The following is a 20,940-nucleotide window of genomic DNA, read 5'->3' as shown; positions in this document are numbered from 1 at the left end:
AGATCTGAAAGGGATAAAATGCTACTGAAAGGGACTTTCAGATATTAGGTTATATTAAGCTATTAAAATGTATAATACTGTTGCAAGATAACCTTTTTGTTTGCAATAAATTAGAGTTGCATATACAAAGCCTATTGTGTCTGGTCCAAAAAAAAAGCTTATTTATTTTCATGGTTTGAGAACATCCCTGAACATAGTTTACATTTAAATGACTGGTTTAAGAAAATAAAGTACATGATTGGTAAACAAGTTTCCCCAAGTAAATTAATTGAGGGAAAGTTGTAATTAAAAATTGAAATATTTTTTTTGCTGCTGTTGTGAATCACTAATTTATTACAAGTTATTTTTTTTACTTCTTTTATTTCCATCAAAATGCATAAAAAACAAAAATATATACCTCAAGAAACAAATGACCTTTAATTAAAAAAAAAAAAGCAATTCAAATATCCTTGATAATAATATACAAAAGAAAATATTGTGATTGATCTTATTTTTACACTGTACTAAAAAGGGATGGAAATGCTCATTTCTTAAGGGTCTTTATATAATCTTGTTTTTCATATATTTTGATTGTCTAACCTGTCCAATTGATTTGTCTCCAGAGACTGATCAGCATAAACTTGATAATTTTTAACACAAAAAAAAAAATTAAAAAAAATCAAAGCTCATGCATTTACTTAAGCTCAAATGAAGAGCTGAAACATTCTCATTGGTTTGCTTTGTCTTGATAATGAATGCTTTTAATCAAACTAATAATTTTACAAAAATCCACAAAGGTGAATTTTAACTTTTATTTCAGTTAAAAAAAAATCCAAATTGGAACATCCAAAAGATGTTGAAATATATAATTAAAATAGCAATAAATAAAAAGTGAGGTGATTTCATTTTCACACTCCAAATCACATACAAGAAATAACTGTCAACACTCATGTCTATGGGTAGTGGTTAAAGTTTTGTACAAATCAATCAGTGCAAAGTGATTTTTAAATTCCTCTAATCCCTCCCCATAACAAATGTGTTAATGAATTATGATCATGGAATGTAACTTTTCCACAATCATTGAAAATTGTTAGTAAATTGTGGCAAAATTATTTCAAATTCGGTCTTTAAATTAAAATTCTATATACAATTTAAAAAGTTTTTTATTTCTGATCTAACCAGGTTTTAGGCCTGGGATTACTGGGAATAAAAAGTAAAAATTGTAACAGATAATGAATGTATAGAAAAGGAGAGAGGGTAAACTGTACCAATGGTAATTCAAGCCACATCTAACCTTTTTCAAGGTAAATAACTTTCTAGGTAGCATTTACATTTCATTATATGCTGCAAATATTTTAAGGAATTTAGTATTTTTAAAATTACAAAATGAATACTTCGCTCTCAATTGACTTCGCTCTCGATTGACTAACTTTACAAGGAAGTTAAAATGGAAACAATATATATGATAAGAAAAATGTACTTACATCTTATCACAATGTGACAAATAGGGCCTATCTAGTTTGAGAAAAGCTGACATTCAAATACCTTTGAGCAAAATAAAATTCAAGACACTTAAAAAAAAACTTACTTATTTTAACCTGATCCTTCAATTTTTAAGTTTGTTTTTCTTATTAAAAAATCTATATGCACCACACAAAAATAATTTCATAAAGCAAAAATGTAAATGACAATTTATTTTAAAAGAAAACAGGAAAATAAGAAAAACACTTTTAGGCTCATAAAAAATTAATACATGTGAAAATATAAGGCTATATATTCATTTGTTGAAATGAAAATAGCAAATAAATTTAAATCCAACTTTCTCACATGTGCACAACAACTGTACATATGTACATTTTTAAACATCGTAATAACCTTGAAGGTTAACTTCATAAAATATATGCATAACTAAGTTTTTTAACTGGTCAGTTAAACTCAGGTTGTGATTTTATTGCAACCAAAGGTCTAAATTAGAAATGCAACAACTGAGAAATAGGGTTTTATCTCACACAAAAAATTGAAACAAGTATGTTTAGTGAAACAATATCGACAAAAACAAAGCTACATGCCAAAATTGATTCACATAACCATTACCTAAATAGTATTTAGACATCTAGACAAATATTTCACAACTGTAACAAGAGAAAAAATTATCTATACAACCAATAATATAAGTAACTTGACATAATAAAATACATATTTGAAAGAAAAACTTTAAGGTTAGATAACTTAAAAGAATTAAGTTAGTAAATGATGAAAATTATATTTTAAATCAGGCAGTGAAAACAACTTTAGTCATGAAAATTATGTACATGTAAAGAAAGGCGCTATCTGCTTTTTATATGTACATGATGAAAAAAATGTAATAAAATGAATAACAAATTCAATGGAATCTTTAGATTTAATGGCAGCTAAATGAAAAATTATGAAACTAGCACTTTTGAGAGTAATTCTGGTTGATGTTTATAATCTATAGAGATAATACAATTTTAATTTTTTTTAAATTAACACTTTGAACAGATAACAGCTAACTTTATGTAAAAAGCTACCAAGTTCTATTATTTACTATATTTACAGGAAACACCTATTTACAGTTATACATTGTTGAAATCATGCATTCATTTAAATATGGATCTTTTAAAAAAAAATATGCAGCTATCATTAATAAGTATGTGCTATAATTAAAAAAAAGGCTGTTCAATTCAGTATTCATTCTATGGTTACACTGATTCAATACAGACATGTTCACTCTAGGAGATAGTTATTGCTAGTATTTTTTAGATTGATTAACACTAAAAAGCTATACAAGTAGGTAAGAATCAGCCTGTTTCATTCCTACATCATTCATACTCATAGATCAACAGCAATTTGGCACTTTGTATAGTGTGTGCCAAAAACACCTAACACTTTGATAGGGTGTGCTGTAACCCTCAACATGCATGCTTAAAAAGAAGCTTTAAATTAATTTTTTTGATATAGTTAATATGCACTTTGCAAGAGGTGTGCTGCAACCTCAAGTTAATTTATGAAAAGGTTTAAGTAATTAAAATACAACGCCCTCATTAGTGAATTAAACAACACAACAACCAAAAGCCAATTTTATTTATAGGAGGGGTAAATAAAAACATTTTAAAAAGTGTATTATATATATATATATATATATATATATATATATATATATATATATATACACACACACACATTATATACATGTAGTTCAAATTTCAAAAATATTAACAATCTGCTCAACAAATCTTAACAAGATCAACAAAAAATTGCAAACATTTTGGAAACAAACACTATTTACAAACTAAAATATCTCATTACTATATGGAGTTCAGCAGCTCCAGGAACTGACAGTTTGTGCCTGGTCTGTCTTTACCAGAAACCTTACACTTATTTTTAATAGTGCAAAGAGGAATGAATATGATGATTAGATCCATTAGAACTTTTCAAATTTATATTGTGTTTGAATTATGAGTTTTCACCGATTAAACAATACATTACACAATAATAAACTAAAACAATTTACTTCCTCAAATGTATTCCCACATTACACCACATCTTAATTCTAATTCCTCTCCAATTCATCCACAGTCATTACATGGCTTCCTTGGGTAGGTAGGGGGGGCATACTGGAAAGCTGTGTCTTTAGAATATCTGAGCCAAACCAACGCTGAATGCCACCAACATCACCTTTGCCACTTCCATTTATGTTAGTACTGGATGGCATAGGACCATCTGAAAAAATATTTTTAGATTATTAAGTCAGGTAACCTTGCTTTAAAATCCTACATCTTTGATGTTCAAACAGTTTATGGTATATATATATATATATATACATATATATATATACATACATACATATCTGGAATACAAATCATACCACCAGGAATATTATATTTAATTCAACAATTGTGTAACCCCCAACAATTCATTCCTCTGTTTAACTATGTGTACTCTTAGATTCTATTTTGCATCTCATTAATGTACTTGCTAAAAAAGCTAAAACAAAAACCCAAGGCAGACCACAAAAAACAACTGACCAACACAGGATATAAAAACAGTCTTGACGCCTAAAAATGTTTTTTTTTTCAAGCCTATAATGTTATCTTTTAGATTACATTAAAAATCAACACTGAGCTGTTTAACATTTTTGCCAGAAAATTTCAATTCATAGCAATATCTGATTTCTGTATTAAAAAGTTTAAAAACAATTCAAAATTACATCTCTGAAAAGAAAAAAGCTGGCAAAACTCAATTATTCATAAGACACTTCAACTGAAGTATAATAAGAATTAACCTAACAAATGTGCTTTTATTCCCCCATAAGGATTTTAAAAACTGCGACAAGACTAAATATAACTGTCAAAAATATACACACAATTTTTCATTATTAACCATTTACAACTAAGTTTAACTTACTCATTTTCATTCCATGTGGTGATGCAACTCTTTGAATTGTTGCAGTTAGAGCAGCTGGTGACAGTGGTCCAGCCTGATTGTGAGGACTAATGGGTGCTCCATGCACAACTGAATGCATGGGATTTACAATTCTATGTTGTGGGGTTGTTTTTGTCTGCTGCATTGCCATAAATTGAGATATCTGCTGATTACGTTGCTGAACATTTATTGCATTAGCTGGGGGAAAAAATTACCAAAATTCAGCTTGCATGTTCTTATAAGTATATGTCTCAACATAGCTTACAGCTAAATAAGTTTTACTTTTCAAAAAGCTCCCTTACAAAAAAAAAACAGAAACAAAGCTATTCTCAAAAGAGGTGGAAAAGGAAGAAAATATACATACCTCTAGCAAACTGATGATTCATCATCATTGCATTAGTAGCTGGATGAACTGGTGAAGCAACTACTGGAAAATGACCAGTCATATGTACCCCTACAGGAGGAGGACCCAAATGAGAAATTGGTGTGCCCATTGGTGGTGGAGGAATACCCATACTTTGAGTCTGAAATTTATTTTTACAAATAATTACCAGAATAAGGAATTTACACAATAATAGTTTTGAAGTAAATAGTAGATATGTTTGCTATAGTTTGCCTCTTTTGACTTAGACATTTTACCAGTCAAACAATAATTTCTGCAGTTCAACTTTCACAATTAGAGCAGGATCAAAATAAAATTACCTAATATTGCACACGAGATTGTAAACAACTTAATCAATAAGGCATACCACTTGTCGTCTCTGCAAATGTTGCAATTGTTGCTGCTCTAGCATGCGCATCAATTCCAAAGTTTGTGCAGAATTATTTGAAGCACCTCCAGCCATTTGTTGAATACAACTCCCTCCAACTATAGCCCTTCCAGATACTTGTTTACCAGGCATGTTATTTTGTTGTAAGCTGGAAGGGGGTGCTGTAGAAGTTTGAATGGTTATAGAATTCATTGAAGACTGTAGTATTTTAGACCCACTTCCAGTCACTGGTCTACCAACTGGGTTTGTTACTGAAGGAGGCTGCTGCATAAATATCTGTGGCTGTAGGCCATGCACATTCTGGTGTTGCAAAAGGGATCTTTCTTCAGGAGAAATTTCTTGTGATGCTAAAAACAAAACGTAAGTTAATTATAAAGAAACATGTTATAATCTATTATTCTTGATGCAGATATAGTTTTTAAAATTCTCAAAGATTCTCAGGCATTTTATCATTAACCACAATGAATGTCTGGCAGAATGTTTATTGGAAACATGAATAGTCAAGTCTACTTTCACGTATTAAATTATAAACATTGATTTTTAAAGTTATGCTTGTGTGTAGATAAGCAACCATAATTTGTATTACCAATCTATTAGGGCTAAGTTATACTGGTTGAGGAGGGTTGATTCAGACATAACATGTTAGGCAGAAATGTTAATACAACCATGGGTTGCTAACAGTATAATTCTCTGTACGCGAATGTATTTTAATAATTAATATTAGCATTTAGGCCTTTCAAATTAATAACTGGCAAGGCCTCCTCTGGTTCATGGCTTCTATTTGTTTACTTAATCGCCCACTTTCAAAAGGTGCTTTTTAACACGTTTTTCTTAACTCAGCTTCGCGTTTGTTTGTTTGTGGGTTTGTTGTTAAAATTGACAACGAAAATTAGCCCACTTCTGATTGCTCTAGAGATCTGAAATTTGGAATGCAGGCTATTTTCACCTAACAATTTCAGATGCAATCATAAAAACTAGCAATTAGAGACCTAAATTAGCTTAAATTACGCCCCAAGGACCATAAAATTGAGGACATGATTTCTAAACATACCGACAAGACTGGAGGCCTATTGACACAGTTACTTTGGCCCCAATCGATTTGAGCGCGCTGGCCGTGATCGTATAGTGGTTAGTACTTCGCGTTGTGGCCGCGACAACCCAGGTTCGAATCCTGGTCACGGCATGTAGGCTTAATTAAATTACGCCCTTTCTCTGTTTAAAGCGTATCGGTCGCTCAAGATTTTTAGTCCGTGTATTTTTAAACACTTAGTCAAGTCATACTTAATCAAGTCATTAGATAAAGTAGAAAATAAACTATATAAAAAACTTTTTAAAAACCACGTTTTTCATGTGTAGCAACGGACTAAAAAGGAGAAAATAAAACACTTAAAAAAAACTTTTTAAAAACCCACGTTTTTCTTGTGGACTAAAAAGTAGAAAATAAATTTTTCTTTTGTGCTTCCTCGAGCTGTGCAGGTTCTTGTGATGACTGACAAAAAACGTGGGTCGGGCAGATGGGTCGGGAAATTTGATGGTGAACGTACACACGTTTTTTGTCAGTCATCACAAGAACCTGCACAGCTCGAGGAAGCACAAAAGAAAAATTTATTTTCTACTTTTTAGTCCACAAGAAAAACGTGGGTTTTTAAAAAGTTTTTTTTAAGTATTTTATTTTTAAATTAGGGTTTGTCCATAAATGAGGGGCTGGAGGATTTCAGAAAGTGTGATGCCAAGCTTTTGCAGAAATGTTAGAAACCGAATTTAAGCTGTTTTACGTTGGTATTATAAAAATTTCAATAAAAGGAAACTAGGTCTACTCAATGTTGACAATGCTCAGTAAATATTTTAGAAAAAAAAATGCTGTTCATTTTTAAGATTACAATTTTGAGAAGTGTAGTTGGCTGAGGTGTGACATCATAGTGTTGGGTCCTGGCTTTTAGTGAAGATTAGTAACATTGGGGAGGCAGGGGAGATAAAAATAATTAAAAATCATGACATGTCACATATGGTATGTACGACCTGAGTGCTAGATTTACACATTGCAATGTTTTTTTTAGCAGGAGCACTGTCGTCTTAAATTCACATTTTACATGCAGGATATGAGTTTTATGTTTGTTTTAAAATGTAAGTACTTCGATATTAAATCAACATGTGGACTAGACATAAAAGGATGACACCTTATATCTAAGTGTAAACATTTACAACCACAATCTGAGTGGCTGCACACTAAAATGGCTAGTCCAGACTCTAGATGCTGACCACAATAATATAGTATTGGTATATTATAAAGTAAATGAATTTTCTCTTGCTTAAATGATTTTCATTATCAATTTATTCAAAAGAAAAAAAAAGCCTCATTTTTTTCAACTCTAACATTTGTGTATATGGCAAAATAGCCAGCTAGGGGGAATTAATACTAATAGTTTCGCTGTCTGTCTATGTATCTATCTATCTATCTGTCTGACAAGAACGCTCTAGAGAAAACACAAGGAAATTAAAAACCTGCATAGTAAGTCGAAAAAAAATGAAGTATGACGCGGTCACATTTAGCTTAGAGCAAGCCGGAGAGTGCACGCAGTAATATGACTCATTGATTCTCGAGTAAACATTGAATACAAAGGAAATTTTGTCTAATCTAAGTGGTTTGCGTGAAGAGTTTCTTTTATACAATTCTTTCATACAATTCTTCGGGTAGGGGCGAAGCCCCACCCCCGCGTAAGAACGTCTGAGCCCCCCCCCCCCCCCCAAACTCAAAAGAAATGTCGTAATCGATACTCTATAATAAAATTACCGCCTAATTAATGTGTCTAATCTAAAAAGTGGTTTTCTCGCAATTTCTTTAATGCAATACTTCGGGTAGTGGCTAAGCGCGACACCAGTGTTTCTTTCAGACTTTTTCCTCCCCGGAGAGGGGTGGGGGTACTTGAAATTTTCGGGGGCGGGGGTAGAATTTTCGGGGAGGGGGCGGACACTGGAAAAAGTATATAATTATATTTTGTTGAATGGGGCGGTAGACATGGTTTTTTTTTTGGGGGGGGGGGGGGGGGGGGGGTGTGTAAGGGGGGGGGGGGGGTGGGGTGGTTTTAGTTAAGAGAAAAGAGACAGCACTATCAGCCTTCCTCAACGGGCCATTTTTCTCGTGTTTAGAATAATATTGGTATTAAGAGAATGAGGCTAAAATTAGGTTTGGACATTATTAAATTACTAGCCGTCAGTTCCTGTTACACGGGAATTATTAGCATATACATTTTAAAATCTTCTACTTGTTTGAGAAAAATATTATATAAAATAGTTATTGGTCAAAACGCAATGTGCTTTACTACACGTTGAACAATATTTGTGACAAACCAAAGAAATAACTAAGTAGATAAAAATCAGACACATTTAAAATAACATAGGCTACCAGTACCTATTAGAAAAAACAAATTGTATACATTATTAGTAAATACAACATCATATTAAATGAACACACTGATTAAGAGATTTAAATGATTATGTTGAAAACCCTGCTGTTCAATGGTATTTATGTTGTTTTTAAAAAGTAATTTGTATTACTTTTGGCTGAGAAAATTGTATACATGTTACAGCGTATGTCTTGATAAGTAGATCTACAGATCTAAATCAAATTTTAATGAAATAGTTCATTTCTTCAAATTCTAAAATTGGAAGATGACAGTTTTGTGTGCTTTCTGTAGTTTAAACATGTGAGATGTTTTTTTGTGTGTTTTTGTCACAACATTAAACACTTTTCCGGTTCAATAATTAAAAATATATTTCGACATTTGAATATGCCTTTATTTTCATTTTATTTTTTAAATAAAATTTTGTTTATACATTTGAAGCATCCAACATATTTTCAACAAAGTCTGTATCATTAAGGTCTTCATACATCGCTGAATATACTAATCACATTGCCTCAAAAATGTTGCGGAGAGAGGGAGAGAAGAAGTGCGCACATGGTCTTTTAAATACACAGAATAAGATAAAACAAATTTATAAAATTATTTTTCTGCCTAAAAACTAAGTAATTTTCATTGTTAAATAAAAGGATGAACAAATAAATATTTAGATGTACTGGCCATATAAGTTTAGCAAAGAATAGTAAATTAAAAGATGTAACTGGTGAAGATATTTTAGTGACACCCTAACAAATGTTAGTGAGACTTGAAACATTTCTAGTTGACCATTGAACTGTTATAGATAGTCAGAGATTTTAGTTATTTACAGAAGAAATGTGAGTAGGATAAGGTCAAACTATAAATAAAAACACTGTTTTCTGGGATACAACTGTTAATATCTCAGGACTTGCCTTTTACTATAGGCCTTCCTTGTCCTATTCCTTGTCCAGCTCTAGCTTTGTCAAGCATCAGAGAAAGGTATCCTGGTTTCTCTGCCAAAGCTGACAGTTTAAGCTGAAATAATGTAAGGAAGGGTTAAATTCTTCATCATTGAACACCTTTAACTTTTTTTCTTTAGAATTTGTTACCAATTAATCTTGTATCAACTGGTAATTTTTAGTAACTAAATTTACCCATATATTTATTATTATGCTAATAAATATATGTTAGAAAGTGCAAATACATTACCATAAATCCTCCACCCACCTTCTCTTCAACTGACATTGGCTGAGAGAGAGTGCCAGGTAATATGTTTGTTTGTCCAATTCTCATATTTTCAAGTTGGTTGGACATGGCTACAAGATTAGGGTTAACTGGATCCAAGAAGCTGATATCACTAAGGTCCCCAGCAAGTTTAGCATCAGATTTATGTGAAACCTCTTCAACTGTGTTCATGTCAATAATATCATTTTGGCCTGCTGCATTTAAATCATGCATTGATGGCATATATTCAGTAATGCTTGGTTTATCTGAATAAGAAAATTATACAATATGGATGCAGCTGTGATTTTCATAAATATTTTAAACTACAAAAAGCTTTTTTAAGTAATTAGCTAAATCATGAAGTAGACAAAGTTTTAGAAATTGTTACTTTACCAGTTTCTAAGTCTGGTTTAATTTCTAGCGCATGCTTCTCCTTTTCAATAGCTTTGTCAGAATGCATTTTAAGCAACACTGAAGTTGGTGTAAATGTGTCTACCGTAGCACCCTGAAATTTCATCCACTATTATAAAACAAAAGTATTTATGTTTTGTGTTTATAAAATACAATCATTTAAGGGTGAAATGGTTGATGATTCTTTGATCAAAACAAACTCTTTAAGACTGGAATAATGCTCTCAGCATTGGCCCTCAGGCTTGTAGTACCAAAATTTTGGTACCAATGTTCAAATCCATTTTTCTGATACATATTTGTTTTGCTGAATGAAGTTTTGAATTGTATATCTACGTCATGCTTTTGTAATAGTGGATCACGCTGTTTTTAAGCATATTTTGATTTTGCACTTTAAAAAAAAATAAAACCTAATGTATAATGGCTGTGTCTATACAGTTATGTTTATGCATTAAAAAAAGTTTTTAAAAAAATATTTAATCTAAAATTTTAGTAGAAAAATGAATAAACATTTGTTACCTAAAAATTATAATCTAAAGTGTTTTCACATGGGAAAGTTGGAGTAGCTAGTTCTATTTTCATGTAGAAAATAAATATATTTTCATTATTTATTAGAAAAAACAAACAAGTTAAAAATCAATGTAAATGTGTATAGAATGCACTTTAATGTATAATGTTGAGATTTTAAACTAATGATAAGATTATTTTCTAGCATTGATGCTTAAAATAGTTAATCTAGATGACTATAAGGTACTTGCACCCCCCACCCCACATTACTTCCAGAGTCAACTTCATGTATACAAGGTATACACATGATTTGAATGAAATAGGGATCAGGAATGGTTATTAGTTGCTACAATAGTGCATAAAGTGTATCATAGATAACTGCACAGCTAGCAAAAATGACAAGATGACACACAAAAATTATAGTAGTAGATAAGATAACAGTTCAACCATTTTACCATTAAATATTTTAATCATAAAAAGAACATAGATTTCAATTTTCATTTTTATTGAGTACCACTGTTATACACAAATAATGCTTTAAGGATCAGTATAAATGGTTTGCTTTTTGTCATTTTGAACTAAAAAACTGTTAATTAATATCTTCTACATTTGAAAAAAAAAAAATTTAAAAAAAAAAACCTATGGTAGAATAATTGTTTTAATTAACCATTTATATCCCCGAAATCAGGAAAAGATTTACCACTGCTGCTATTTTCATTGAAAAAAATGTTTTCTTTAGTTTAATTAATCAACACCAAAACATTTTCCCCAGAATGCATCCTTTTAAGATGTTCTATTAAATGCAAATTTTTGATGTACTTTTTAACAGTGAAAAAGTTTTCAAAAATTACTTTAAGAACAAGTTAATACTTTGTTAAACTTGTAACATTTATGTATTTTTAAAATGAAATACCTAAAAACTTGACAACATTTATTGAAATTAAAACATTCAAATAACTGACCTTGGACTGAGGGGTTGGTGGGAGTACTGGATGAGCAGCTGGTTGTGGTTTTACAAAATTAAGTTGATTAGGTGACCTAGCTCTGAAATCATTTAAATGTGTATACATCAAATATAACAAAAAGCATAGTTAAAAATACCCCCCCCCATTGTTGAAGTGCAGCCATTTTTGCTCTCCTAATGGCCATAAAAATGACTTAAAGCTGGAAAAAAAAAACATTGATTCTTAAAAAATTAATACGTCCACACAGATTTTGAATTTTTGACACCCCCCCCCCCCCCCCGACGTGGATGTCTATAAAAATTTAGTAGACCTCTCAAAACTTGCTTCTAATTTACCATTTCAATATCATGAATTGTGTGACCATGAACAGATATACAAATATATTTCAGTAATGTTTATCACCTTTTCCAATACCAACCAAAAACTTAAGCAAAGTATTAAACACTTATTTTTTAATGTTGAAACAAAGTATTATTTTTCTGTACCCATATGATGAATTTTTGCAATATTAACTATCAAAAGACTAAAGGCCTACTCAGGTTCATGACCTCTAATTCTGTTAACCTCGCCACTCACTTATCAAATAAGTAGGTTTACTAATTTTATTAGGTCATCTGGAGGGGAGGCTCAGACTATTGTAAAAGTATAATGAGGTTTTCTAAAAATAATAATCCTAAATAATCTTGATGTAGTTTATGGTATGGATGTCCCCAGTGTAGGTATTAATACAGTTGAGCTGGGTTTATTTTTAAAGCATGAGCACTGCAGTCTTAGTTTTACTTTTTAAATGCAGGATAGGAGTTATTTTCTAAAATTAAGTACTTCAATATTAAATTAAACATTTGGGAACCCTAAAGGTTGCAAACGCAGAATTTGAATATGGCAGGTAACCGATCCAATTGTCAAATGTCTTCTTTTAGGGTTAATTTTAATCAATTTTCAAAGTATCAAATATTGGCATATTATACATCAATTTTGTTGCTTAACAATCGAGGAATTCAAAAATATAAAAAAAATAATAGCACTTAACATTTACATCATGTTCAAAATGTAGATTAACTTTACTCATTCAACTGAAATGTAGTGAGGTCTAAGAATCCACTTAATTTGCAATATCAACAAAATAATTACTGAAATGTCACCAGAGCATAAACTTATTTGTTATTATGTCAAACTTTACAAAATATACCAGTTTATAGCTTATTTCTATAATTATTGTTGTAAAAAAAAACGACAGCCCTCCCTTTAAAGAAAGTTCTTTTAGAAACACTATGGAGATGAAAAATATAACAGTTAAATAAATATCAAACATTATTAGTAAACTATGTCTGTTAGCCAATTTTTATTATGGTTGCAGCTTTTACATGGCTAATTAAAATTGTTTAATAAACATTAAAAGTTACGACTGTGGCCTAATTCAAATAGTGTAGTGTTGGTCACCTGGGTGTTAGGGCCTGATATGATTTAATTAGAATTGGTAATGAACAGAATGTATAATTAGAACTGGCCAGTAAACCAATTTTAATGATAGATGTAGTCGTTTAAATGCTACTTATAATACATCAAATGACAAACATAATTAAAACCTAAGAATCTGGGAGTGGTGACCTTATTTTACTGACACAGTTGTCCTATAGATCTAGATCTAACCTACATAATTTTAAAAATACGCTAGATCAAGAAGCAAAATCACTTTTAAAAATTTAAGTTTGTGATTAGATCTATAATGAAATTAAAATCCACAACTAATAAGTACATTTTGATTTTACGTTAAAAATAATTAAACTAGGTTCTAAAAAAATAATTCTGCGGCGTATCATACCCAATTTCAAAACGTGTCAGCCACATTGCTACTCAGCTTCATACCACAATTATGAATTTTAAACATATATAATAAAGGTAGGTCACCCTTAAAAAAAGTAAAATGGCTCCCATTTCTTCAACAGCCATTACTCGATTGATTAATAGTTTACAGAGTTAAAAAGTTCTACTTTCTCTTGGCTATAGCTTTGAAGAAATATTAATTCATTATTTCTCATGTGTTCCTACAATTGTGGCTATATTTATCTAAGAAACACTAGTAAAGAATCGATTTTTAGAATTAGGTTAGCGACCAGATTTTAGACGGAAATTTTTTAATCAGGAATAATTACATTATTAATTAATTTTGATTTAAAACAAACGGCTTTAAGTCAAAAGTAAACTTCAATTTTAAAACTTAAGTCTAGTTTTATAACGTGTGGGTGCATAGGGCCAAGATCAATTAGCCATGACAGAAAAACGCTATAATAAAAAAATAAAATTATATCAAGGGCGAAATAAAACATCTTTTACAAATTTAAATAGATTTCATTAAACTGATCTCAAAATATACGCCGTGAAGTAGAAACCAACAATTTGTATTCCTGCTGAAATAAAAAATGATAAAAGCTGTATTTTCCCACAACGCCAAGGTATCGTAATTCTATCTGTTTTTTTCATATACAAATTAAAATATCGAAAAAAAAAAAAAAGCAACAATTACAACATTCATTTCTTAATGTAAAAAAATCATTTAAGAGCAGGTAAACCCACCCCCCCCCCCCACCCCCAATACACATTATTAAAGTCAGAAATATTGATTTTTCAAAACCTATTTTTCTGAAACTAATTCAATTCTGAACATTTCTGTATAATTATTTTGCCTAATCATGTATTGCTAGTATTTTAGTATTTTTTAAATTAGAGTAATGACGTAATTCAACTATATTATGCACAATTTGGCAACATAAAAATTAAAAAGAACTTAGATACATGTTCTTAATGCTGAGTAAGAGGGTCCAGATGCCATTTATATAACTGGGAGGTTTTAAAAAATGACATTTTTGTATGGTTTTTGCTTTTCTTGTTTTTTCCCAAATTTAGTATATTTTTCACTATTAGCTTTTTTCTCAAAAATATCAATTATTAACAAAATAGTACCAGTTAAATCACTATAACTTAAAAACTACTTGAGATATTTATCTGAAATTTTGTGCACATATTCATTGAGCACAGCTTTGAAAGTTAACCATAGTCTCTTACTTCTATGTCTTTGAAACTTCACATTTTATAAAATAAAGAGCTAAGTCTACTCCCTACTTTTGACATTTTTTAGGTCTCACATTACATTTTTTTTGCCAAAATCCATTTTTATTATTTTCTAATTGTTTTAGTTCACCCTGATGGTATTTTGTTGTATTACGCTATGTTAAAGATTTATATCATTCTAACAGAACCTGTGTTATTGTGATTGCAATGAGAGCTAATTTTGAGCTATTTTACCCTAAAAATGACACTTAGAAAAAAAAAATTTCGTTTCTTTACAAAAGCATACATTTTTAGTGATTTTTTTGCATTTTTTTTCAGTATATATTAGTTTCAACTTCCTAATCACTCAAAAAAAGTCCTAACACAATATTTCAATCAAAATTATTAAAAAAATTGTTTCTTGGGTTATTTTAATAGTACATAGTAAACCCAAGTAGATCCCTTCCGTCATGATTTGCATACTTCGCATCCTTTGCCGAAGCATAAAATATCAAAACAAATTCACAAAAATACTGCCTTCAAAGCTTGCAAAGATATTGTTCTATCTATCAATATAAACAAAATCACCAAAAATGTAGGGTTAAGATTATCGACGGCGAAGATTGATTATGTATTTTGCTGTACAAATCTATTTCCTGTCCTATATTTGTTTTGTGTTGAAGGTTACATTTCTGTAGATTTACATGACATGTATGAAAACCCCACTTTTGCAACAATTATCTTATACTGGTGGTGGTGGTGGTGTGTGTGTGTGTGGGGGGGGGGGGGGGTGGTGTTCAGTTTTTACTTTCTCGTATATACGAAGTATAGAGAAAGCATTGTAATCGTGCAAAAAAAATTGAGATTTTTACAAATCTAGACGTTTTACACCTCACTGATACGGCAAAACATAATTTTGCAATCTTGTCTGTATGTCTGTGTGTGTCTGTGTGTAAACACGATTACTTGAGTACCGTTACAGCTAGGTTGATGAAATTTCATACACAAGTATTTTATCAAAATCGTAGATCCGTATCAACTTTAGAGCGATTTCCAAAAACCCGAAGTGGTACTTTTTCTACTTTGAATTTTTAAAAAGCCTATAACTTGAGTACTATTTCAGATAGATAAATAAAATTTCACATGTAAGTAAACGATCTAATTCTCTACCTTCTGTCAAATTTTGAGTAATTTCCATTGAACCGAATTAGTAATTTACGCTATTTCCAATTTCTTAAAAAAAATGCACGAAAATTTATAAAGTACTAGTAATATTGCGCACTATTATGCACATCTTTATTTGGCGTTCACTTGGTGTGCAATTCTTTTTCCACGAGATTTTATTCTATTTTAAAAAGTTTAAGTATTTAAAATGGATTAAAAATCATGTCTATATCCCGAGTTCCCAAACCCTGTTTTTTTTAATATAAGAATATTCGAGAAAGTTTAGGGGAGATCACTCCCGGTTTATTTATTTTAAGGACCATCTTGATCATGTAACCACATAGTAAGCCTACATCAGAAATTTGTATAAAAAAACAAGTATATTGAGTAAATTTACACTAAGTAGAATAACTATTACTCATCCCCTAAATGACATAGTCTAGTTGCTGAGTAAATCACATTCTTATGTAAATCAGCAAAACAGTCATAAAGCAGGAGGTGAAGATGCAACTATTCGAATATGGGTAGCAAAATGGATCAGCTGAAAAGATTTCTGATTTTTTAAAAAAGCAGGAAATTTCCAGTACTTAGTCTTTTAATATTTTTAGATTTATTACCTTTTCTGACTAACTAATTTTAGGCATGTAGGCAATATATAGTGTATGTTTTTGTACAATTTGTATATATAACAGATCTAGAAACAAAAAAGAATGATAAAGATATTACAACTTTATGTGTAAAAGACCAATTAGAGGCATAAAACAAAACTATTTCATGCATTAAGTGTAAATTCAAATAGCTAGACACACAAGGTAAGCTTAATATTACTAAAACTGTTAAAAGTTACATTTTAATAAAAAAATTTTACTTTAAGTACCATCCCAAGATTCATATAACTTTTAATAAAGAAAGTTAAAGTAGGGGTTTGTAAGCATTGTTTTGATTTATTTTGGATTTTAAAACAATTCTCAGAAATTTAAAAATCTTAGGGAGAATGGGAAACTGGAAAGTAACAGTGATATGAAATTTTAATATACCTTTCTTGTTGTTTCTTTAAATAACGCTCATTTTGATCCTGCAGCTGTTTTTTAATAAGAGCACTTTGCATGACAGCTTGGGCATGAGCTGACAATTCTTGAGGACTTAATACTCTGGGTAACACAGGAGAATGTAGTCCACTTGGTGACTGGGAAGAAGGATGGTTAACATAATTAAGTACTACAATTTAAAATTTTTTTTTTTTAGAAATGTTTATTAGCAGCGACTGAGAGTGGATGACAAATTCAAGAAATTAAAAAAAAAACTGCTGTTCAAATAGCTTGAAAACTTGTTTGAAATAAATAGGAAAACTTACAGACATTGTATTTCCAGCTACAGTTAATGACCTTGGACTAAGCTGGCCAGGATGAATTGGTGATGGTGCACTAAGATGCAATGGTGGTTGTTGACTGAACACTAAAATAGCAAATTACAATTTTACTTTCTATTCACACACTCTTACATTAACAAATTAACTAGCTCAAAGCATTTATTTGTGCTGTTCACATACATGTTTGCCTTTATAAAAAGGAATTCTTTCTGTTAAAAACATTTATAAAATCATTTGAAGTTAAAACTTATGTTCCTAGTTTATCTAATTGTATAGGTTAATTTAACAAATTTGCATTTCTTAAAATATAATGAGCAATTGCATCTAACTTAGACAATAGCGCTTAGCAAAAAACAATTATTTTTGTCCTTTCTAAAATTAAGTATTAAAATGCAAACTATACAGACAAAAGTAGGAACAGTCATGCCTAAAAAGAGGAATTTGAAGCCAAAAAGCGGAACATACCCCCAGACGCTACTTTACTAAGTCAAAAATAAAAATTTATTAAAAATTAGTCTAATGATTAATGACATTAGTAGGCTTCTAGTTATAGATAACTAGTATCTAGGCTGCATTTAAATACTGCTTAATGTCAGCTTACATTTTTAAAAAAAGTTAACCAGTAACCTTAGAACCCACCTCCCCTCCAATAAAAACCATAACTTTGACATAACATTATTGATTTAATTATTCCTGCCTTGCTAGATAGATCTAGAAATTAGCGTGTTAGTCATGATTTTATTGTATTTTTCTCCCTTTATGTTTATTTAAGGCATAATTTAAATCTACAATTCAATTGCAAATACTAAAAAGAACGTTCAGAAGCTAGATAGTACACATTATCCATTAGTAGATCTAGTATCAGATTATTAGATAATACTTGTAAATAATGTAAGTAAACTAGGAAACAGAAATGTGTGCCAAAGGGAGATAATCGCTTTTCCCTGCTTTTTAAAAAATTCAATTTTTTTACTGTTCTTTATAATAAAAAAAAAACGGATCAAACTTCGACAAACACGGGACAGCGGAACAGGACATGATTTTTTTTTTTGTTAAAAAGTGGAAGTATTCCGCTATTGGCGGGAAGGATGGCATGTCATACAACTAGTGAAAAGTAAGTTTTAAAACTCAAAAAAAAATTCTACCTTTTAAATTGTTTTTTTTATTAAACTTACTAAGAGGAGAAGGAACTCTAGCTGTAGGAGGTACTGCTGATTGTTGTGACTGTATTAGTGCTGCTAAGGTAGGTGCTGGTGATGCAGGTTTCATTACAATGGTTGGATTCTGCTGGATTAAGTTGAAGATTGGATCTGATGAACATGTTGGTCCACCACTCTGTGCCCTAGGCTTTACAGCTGAATTGTTATGTGGTGTTGACATAGCTTGTGGAATGCCAGGTGTGCTGGGTGGTTTATGAAGCATTCCTGCAAATCAGATGAACATTTTCATGAAAAATAGTCTAAATCTATTATACTTTACAGTTTAAAGATACATTTTAAATTATTTTGCTTCTTTTAATGTTGCAAAAGTTACTTAAAATAATAAAACCTTTAAACCAACAAAATTCCCTTTTTTCTCTTTCTATGAATATTTGTTTCTTAATACGGCCACAAGACTGGACTTCCCATTTGTTTCTGAATCATCACTAAAGTTTTAATTAACCTTTTACTGGCCAGGGCATCAAAACTATTTTACTTCCCCTACGGTCAAGCAAAAAGACTTTTAAACCACAGCCTTTTTTTTTTGTTGTAGAAAAATTATCACTTATGTTAAAAAACTATATCTGTAATTCTCTACATGGGGACCTTGCGGGACATACCACGTATGCACGCCGACCTGCCCACTCCCTCGCTTTAGGTGTAGTGTCGAATTCACAAATTATAAACTACTGACCAGTATAAAATAAAAAGCATTATACACAAAATTGGTCATTAATCACAGAGAAATTTTTTTAAATGCTAAAAAAAAAAAATGTCAACGCAGTCATTGGAGCTATTTTTTTTCAATTGTTACATTATGTATCAAGCCTGAATCAACGACAGAGACATTTTAATTATATTTAATTTCACTAATTAGAGTAAAGTGCAGTGCACCATAAAAACACTACCGCCGCCACCATCCTGTTTTTCGCTCAATTTAATAATTGTTTGGATGGTCTAAACTAAACAATCACTATCTGCTATCACTATCACTGTAAGCATGTCCATTTCTAAATACATGCAGGTCAAATTCTTTTGTTTTCTCCTTCTGGAAGATGAGCTACGTCCCCCGTATGAAAAGCACTATGTCCCAGATTTGACGAATAAAACCAACTAATTAAAACTTTTATAACTAGGTTAACTATAAATAACTTTTACATATGTGTAGGACCCTGTAAGTACTATAGTTAAGGCTATTAAAGCAATATTAGAGGAGAAATTGGGAGGCCACATCTGGGTAACAATTTGGGTGTATTACCCTCGCTGCTAAATCAACTATTGAACTAGACTAGCCTAGATTTAATCTTGATACTCTATATTTAAATCTAAAATCTATATAATTTCTAAATTTGTCAGTTGTTATGAACAGCTGGTGATAGAACAAACAAGAAAACGATATAAATAAAACTTATTTTCCACTTTTGCCGGCATCTTCAAATCTCGTTACCAACAACTTCCGCTACTAAAATTAAATATACTATACATAGTTGGGCGACCATGGGATAAAAGTTAAAAACAAAAAAAAATCACTATTACTATATTACCCAAATGTTTAACTTGTTGCATCGCATGCATTTGGAGCTGTTGCTTTTGAAGTTGTTGAAGAGCAACTGAATGAGCTTGTTGCTGAGCAATGATCTGAGAAGTTGATTGCTGTTGTGGTGGCAAGGGTGGGGGTACCTGCTGATGGTGATGGTGAGAAGGAAACTGAGGAGGTTGTTGGACCTGAGCGCTTTGTAGGGATCGCTGCAGTAGCTGCATTTGCTCTTCTTTGTTTCTTAACATTGCCTTTAGAGTGGGAATAGAAAATACTTTTAATTTTAAAATGAAACAAATATTTATAAAGCACATGCATAATACAAGATCAATTTTCTGTAAGAAAATGTTAAATTTAAAAAATGGCAATTAGTATTTAACCATAACATTGGTACTTTAAAATTTATACATTTCAGGTTCACTGTCAAAAAAGTTAGTGACCAAATGGCTCCATACAAAACAACCCAGTTGAAAGGGCTCAAGTAAAACAATTTGGCACCCCACAAAATTAACTCAAGACAAATGGGCTCTTGACATATTGACTCAAAAAAAAAAATTGATTCAGTCTATTGGCTTAAGACAAAAAAAAATGTATAACACCTTTTATTAGAGAAGTAATTTACCCAACTCACAAACCACACACAGTTCCTATCCTCTCTACAACCATAAGTGCTTGTAAATAACCCTACTAGTTACAGAAAAAAAATTAAGTTGTAGAACAGTTAAGTTCAGATGCATAACTCTTGAATTGATAACATGCTCTCAAATTTGAACAGATGCCATTTCCTAGGCTGATCAAGAGGTACACACATTTAATTATGTTAGCAAAATTCTTTTAAGCGCATTGACGAATGGTTCCTACTAGCAGGGGTAGTTTTGAGTAGCCTAATTGTTTCTTAAACTAAAGTCTTATGATCATGGTTTAAATGTCAGGAGCTCATTTGTCAGGAA

General features: G+C 30.9%; 1 protein-coding gene and 1 non-coding gene across 7 annotated transcripts in view; one reads left to right on the top strand and one right to left on the bottom strand.

Moving 5' to 3' along the window:
* Nucleotides 1–392: 392 nt before the first annotated feature.
* Nucleotides 393–20,940, bottom strand: part of LOC131952835 (eukaryotic translation initiation factor 4E transporter) — a 37,735-nt gene continuing 17,187 nt past the window's right edge. For 4 of the 6 annotated variants that reach the window (XM_059315718.1, XM_059315719.1, XM_059315722.1 and 1 more), the window contains exons 15-26: nt 19,998–20,241; nt 18,430–18,678; nt 17,240–17,340; nt 16,923–17,071; nt 11,671–11,752; nt 10,187–10,313; nt 9,797–10,059; nt 9,502–9,604; nt 5,172–5,539; nt 4,787–4,946; nt 4,405–4,620; nt 393–3,720 (exon numbers count right to left, since the gene is read on the bottom strand). In XM_059315718.1, the coding sequence (XP_059171701.1) occupies nt 3,551–3,720; nt 4,405–4,620; nt 4,787–4,946; nt 5,172–5,539; nt 9,502–9,604; nt 9,797–10,059; nt 10,187–10,313; nt 11,671–11,752; nt 16,923–17,071; nt 17,240–17,340; nt 18,430–18,678; nt 19,998–20,241 (2,232 nt within the window). In that variant the 3' untranslated portion in view covers nt 393–3,550. The remainder of the gene's footprint in view (nt 3,721–4,404; nt 4,621–4,786; nt 4,947–5,171; nt 5,540–9,501; nt 9,605–9,796; nt 10,060–10,186; nt 10,314–11,670; nt 11,753–16,922; nt 17,072–17,239; nt 17,341–18,429; nt 18,679–19,997; nt 20,242–20,940) is intronic. The other 2 variants (XM_059315720.1, XM_059315723.1) reach the window with 1 other exon arrangement.
* On the top strand, nt 6,304–6,375 carry Trnah-gug (transfer RNA histidin (anticodon GUG)). The gene has a single exon. It is a non-coding gene; the product is annotated as a tRNA-His (tRNA).

This window comes from Physella acuta, unplaced genomic scaffold (assembly GCF_028476545.2).
Source record: "Physella acuta isolate Inbredline_101_S28 unplaced genomic scaffold, ASM2847654v3 ptg000891l, whole genome shotgun sequence".
In the NCBI taxonomy this organism is placed as follows: Eukaryota; Metazoa; Mollusca; class Gastropoda; family Physidae; genus Physella; species Physella acuta.
Note: the sequence above shows the minus strand (reverse complement) of the source record. Positions and strands in the feature narration are given on the sequence as shown.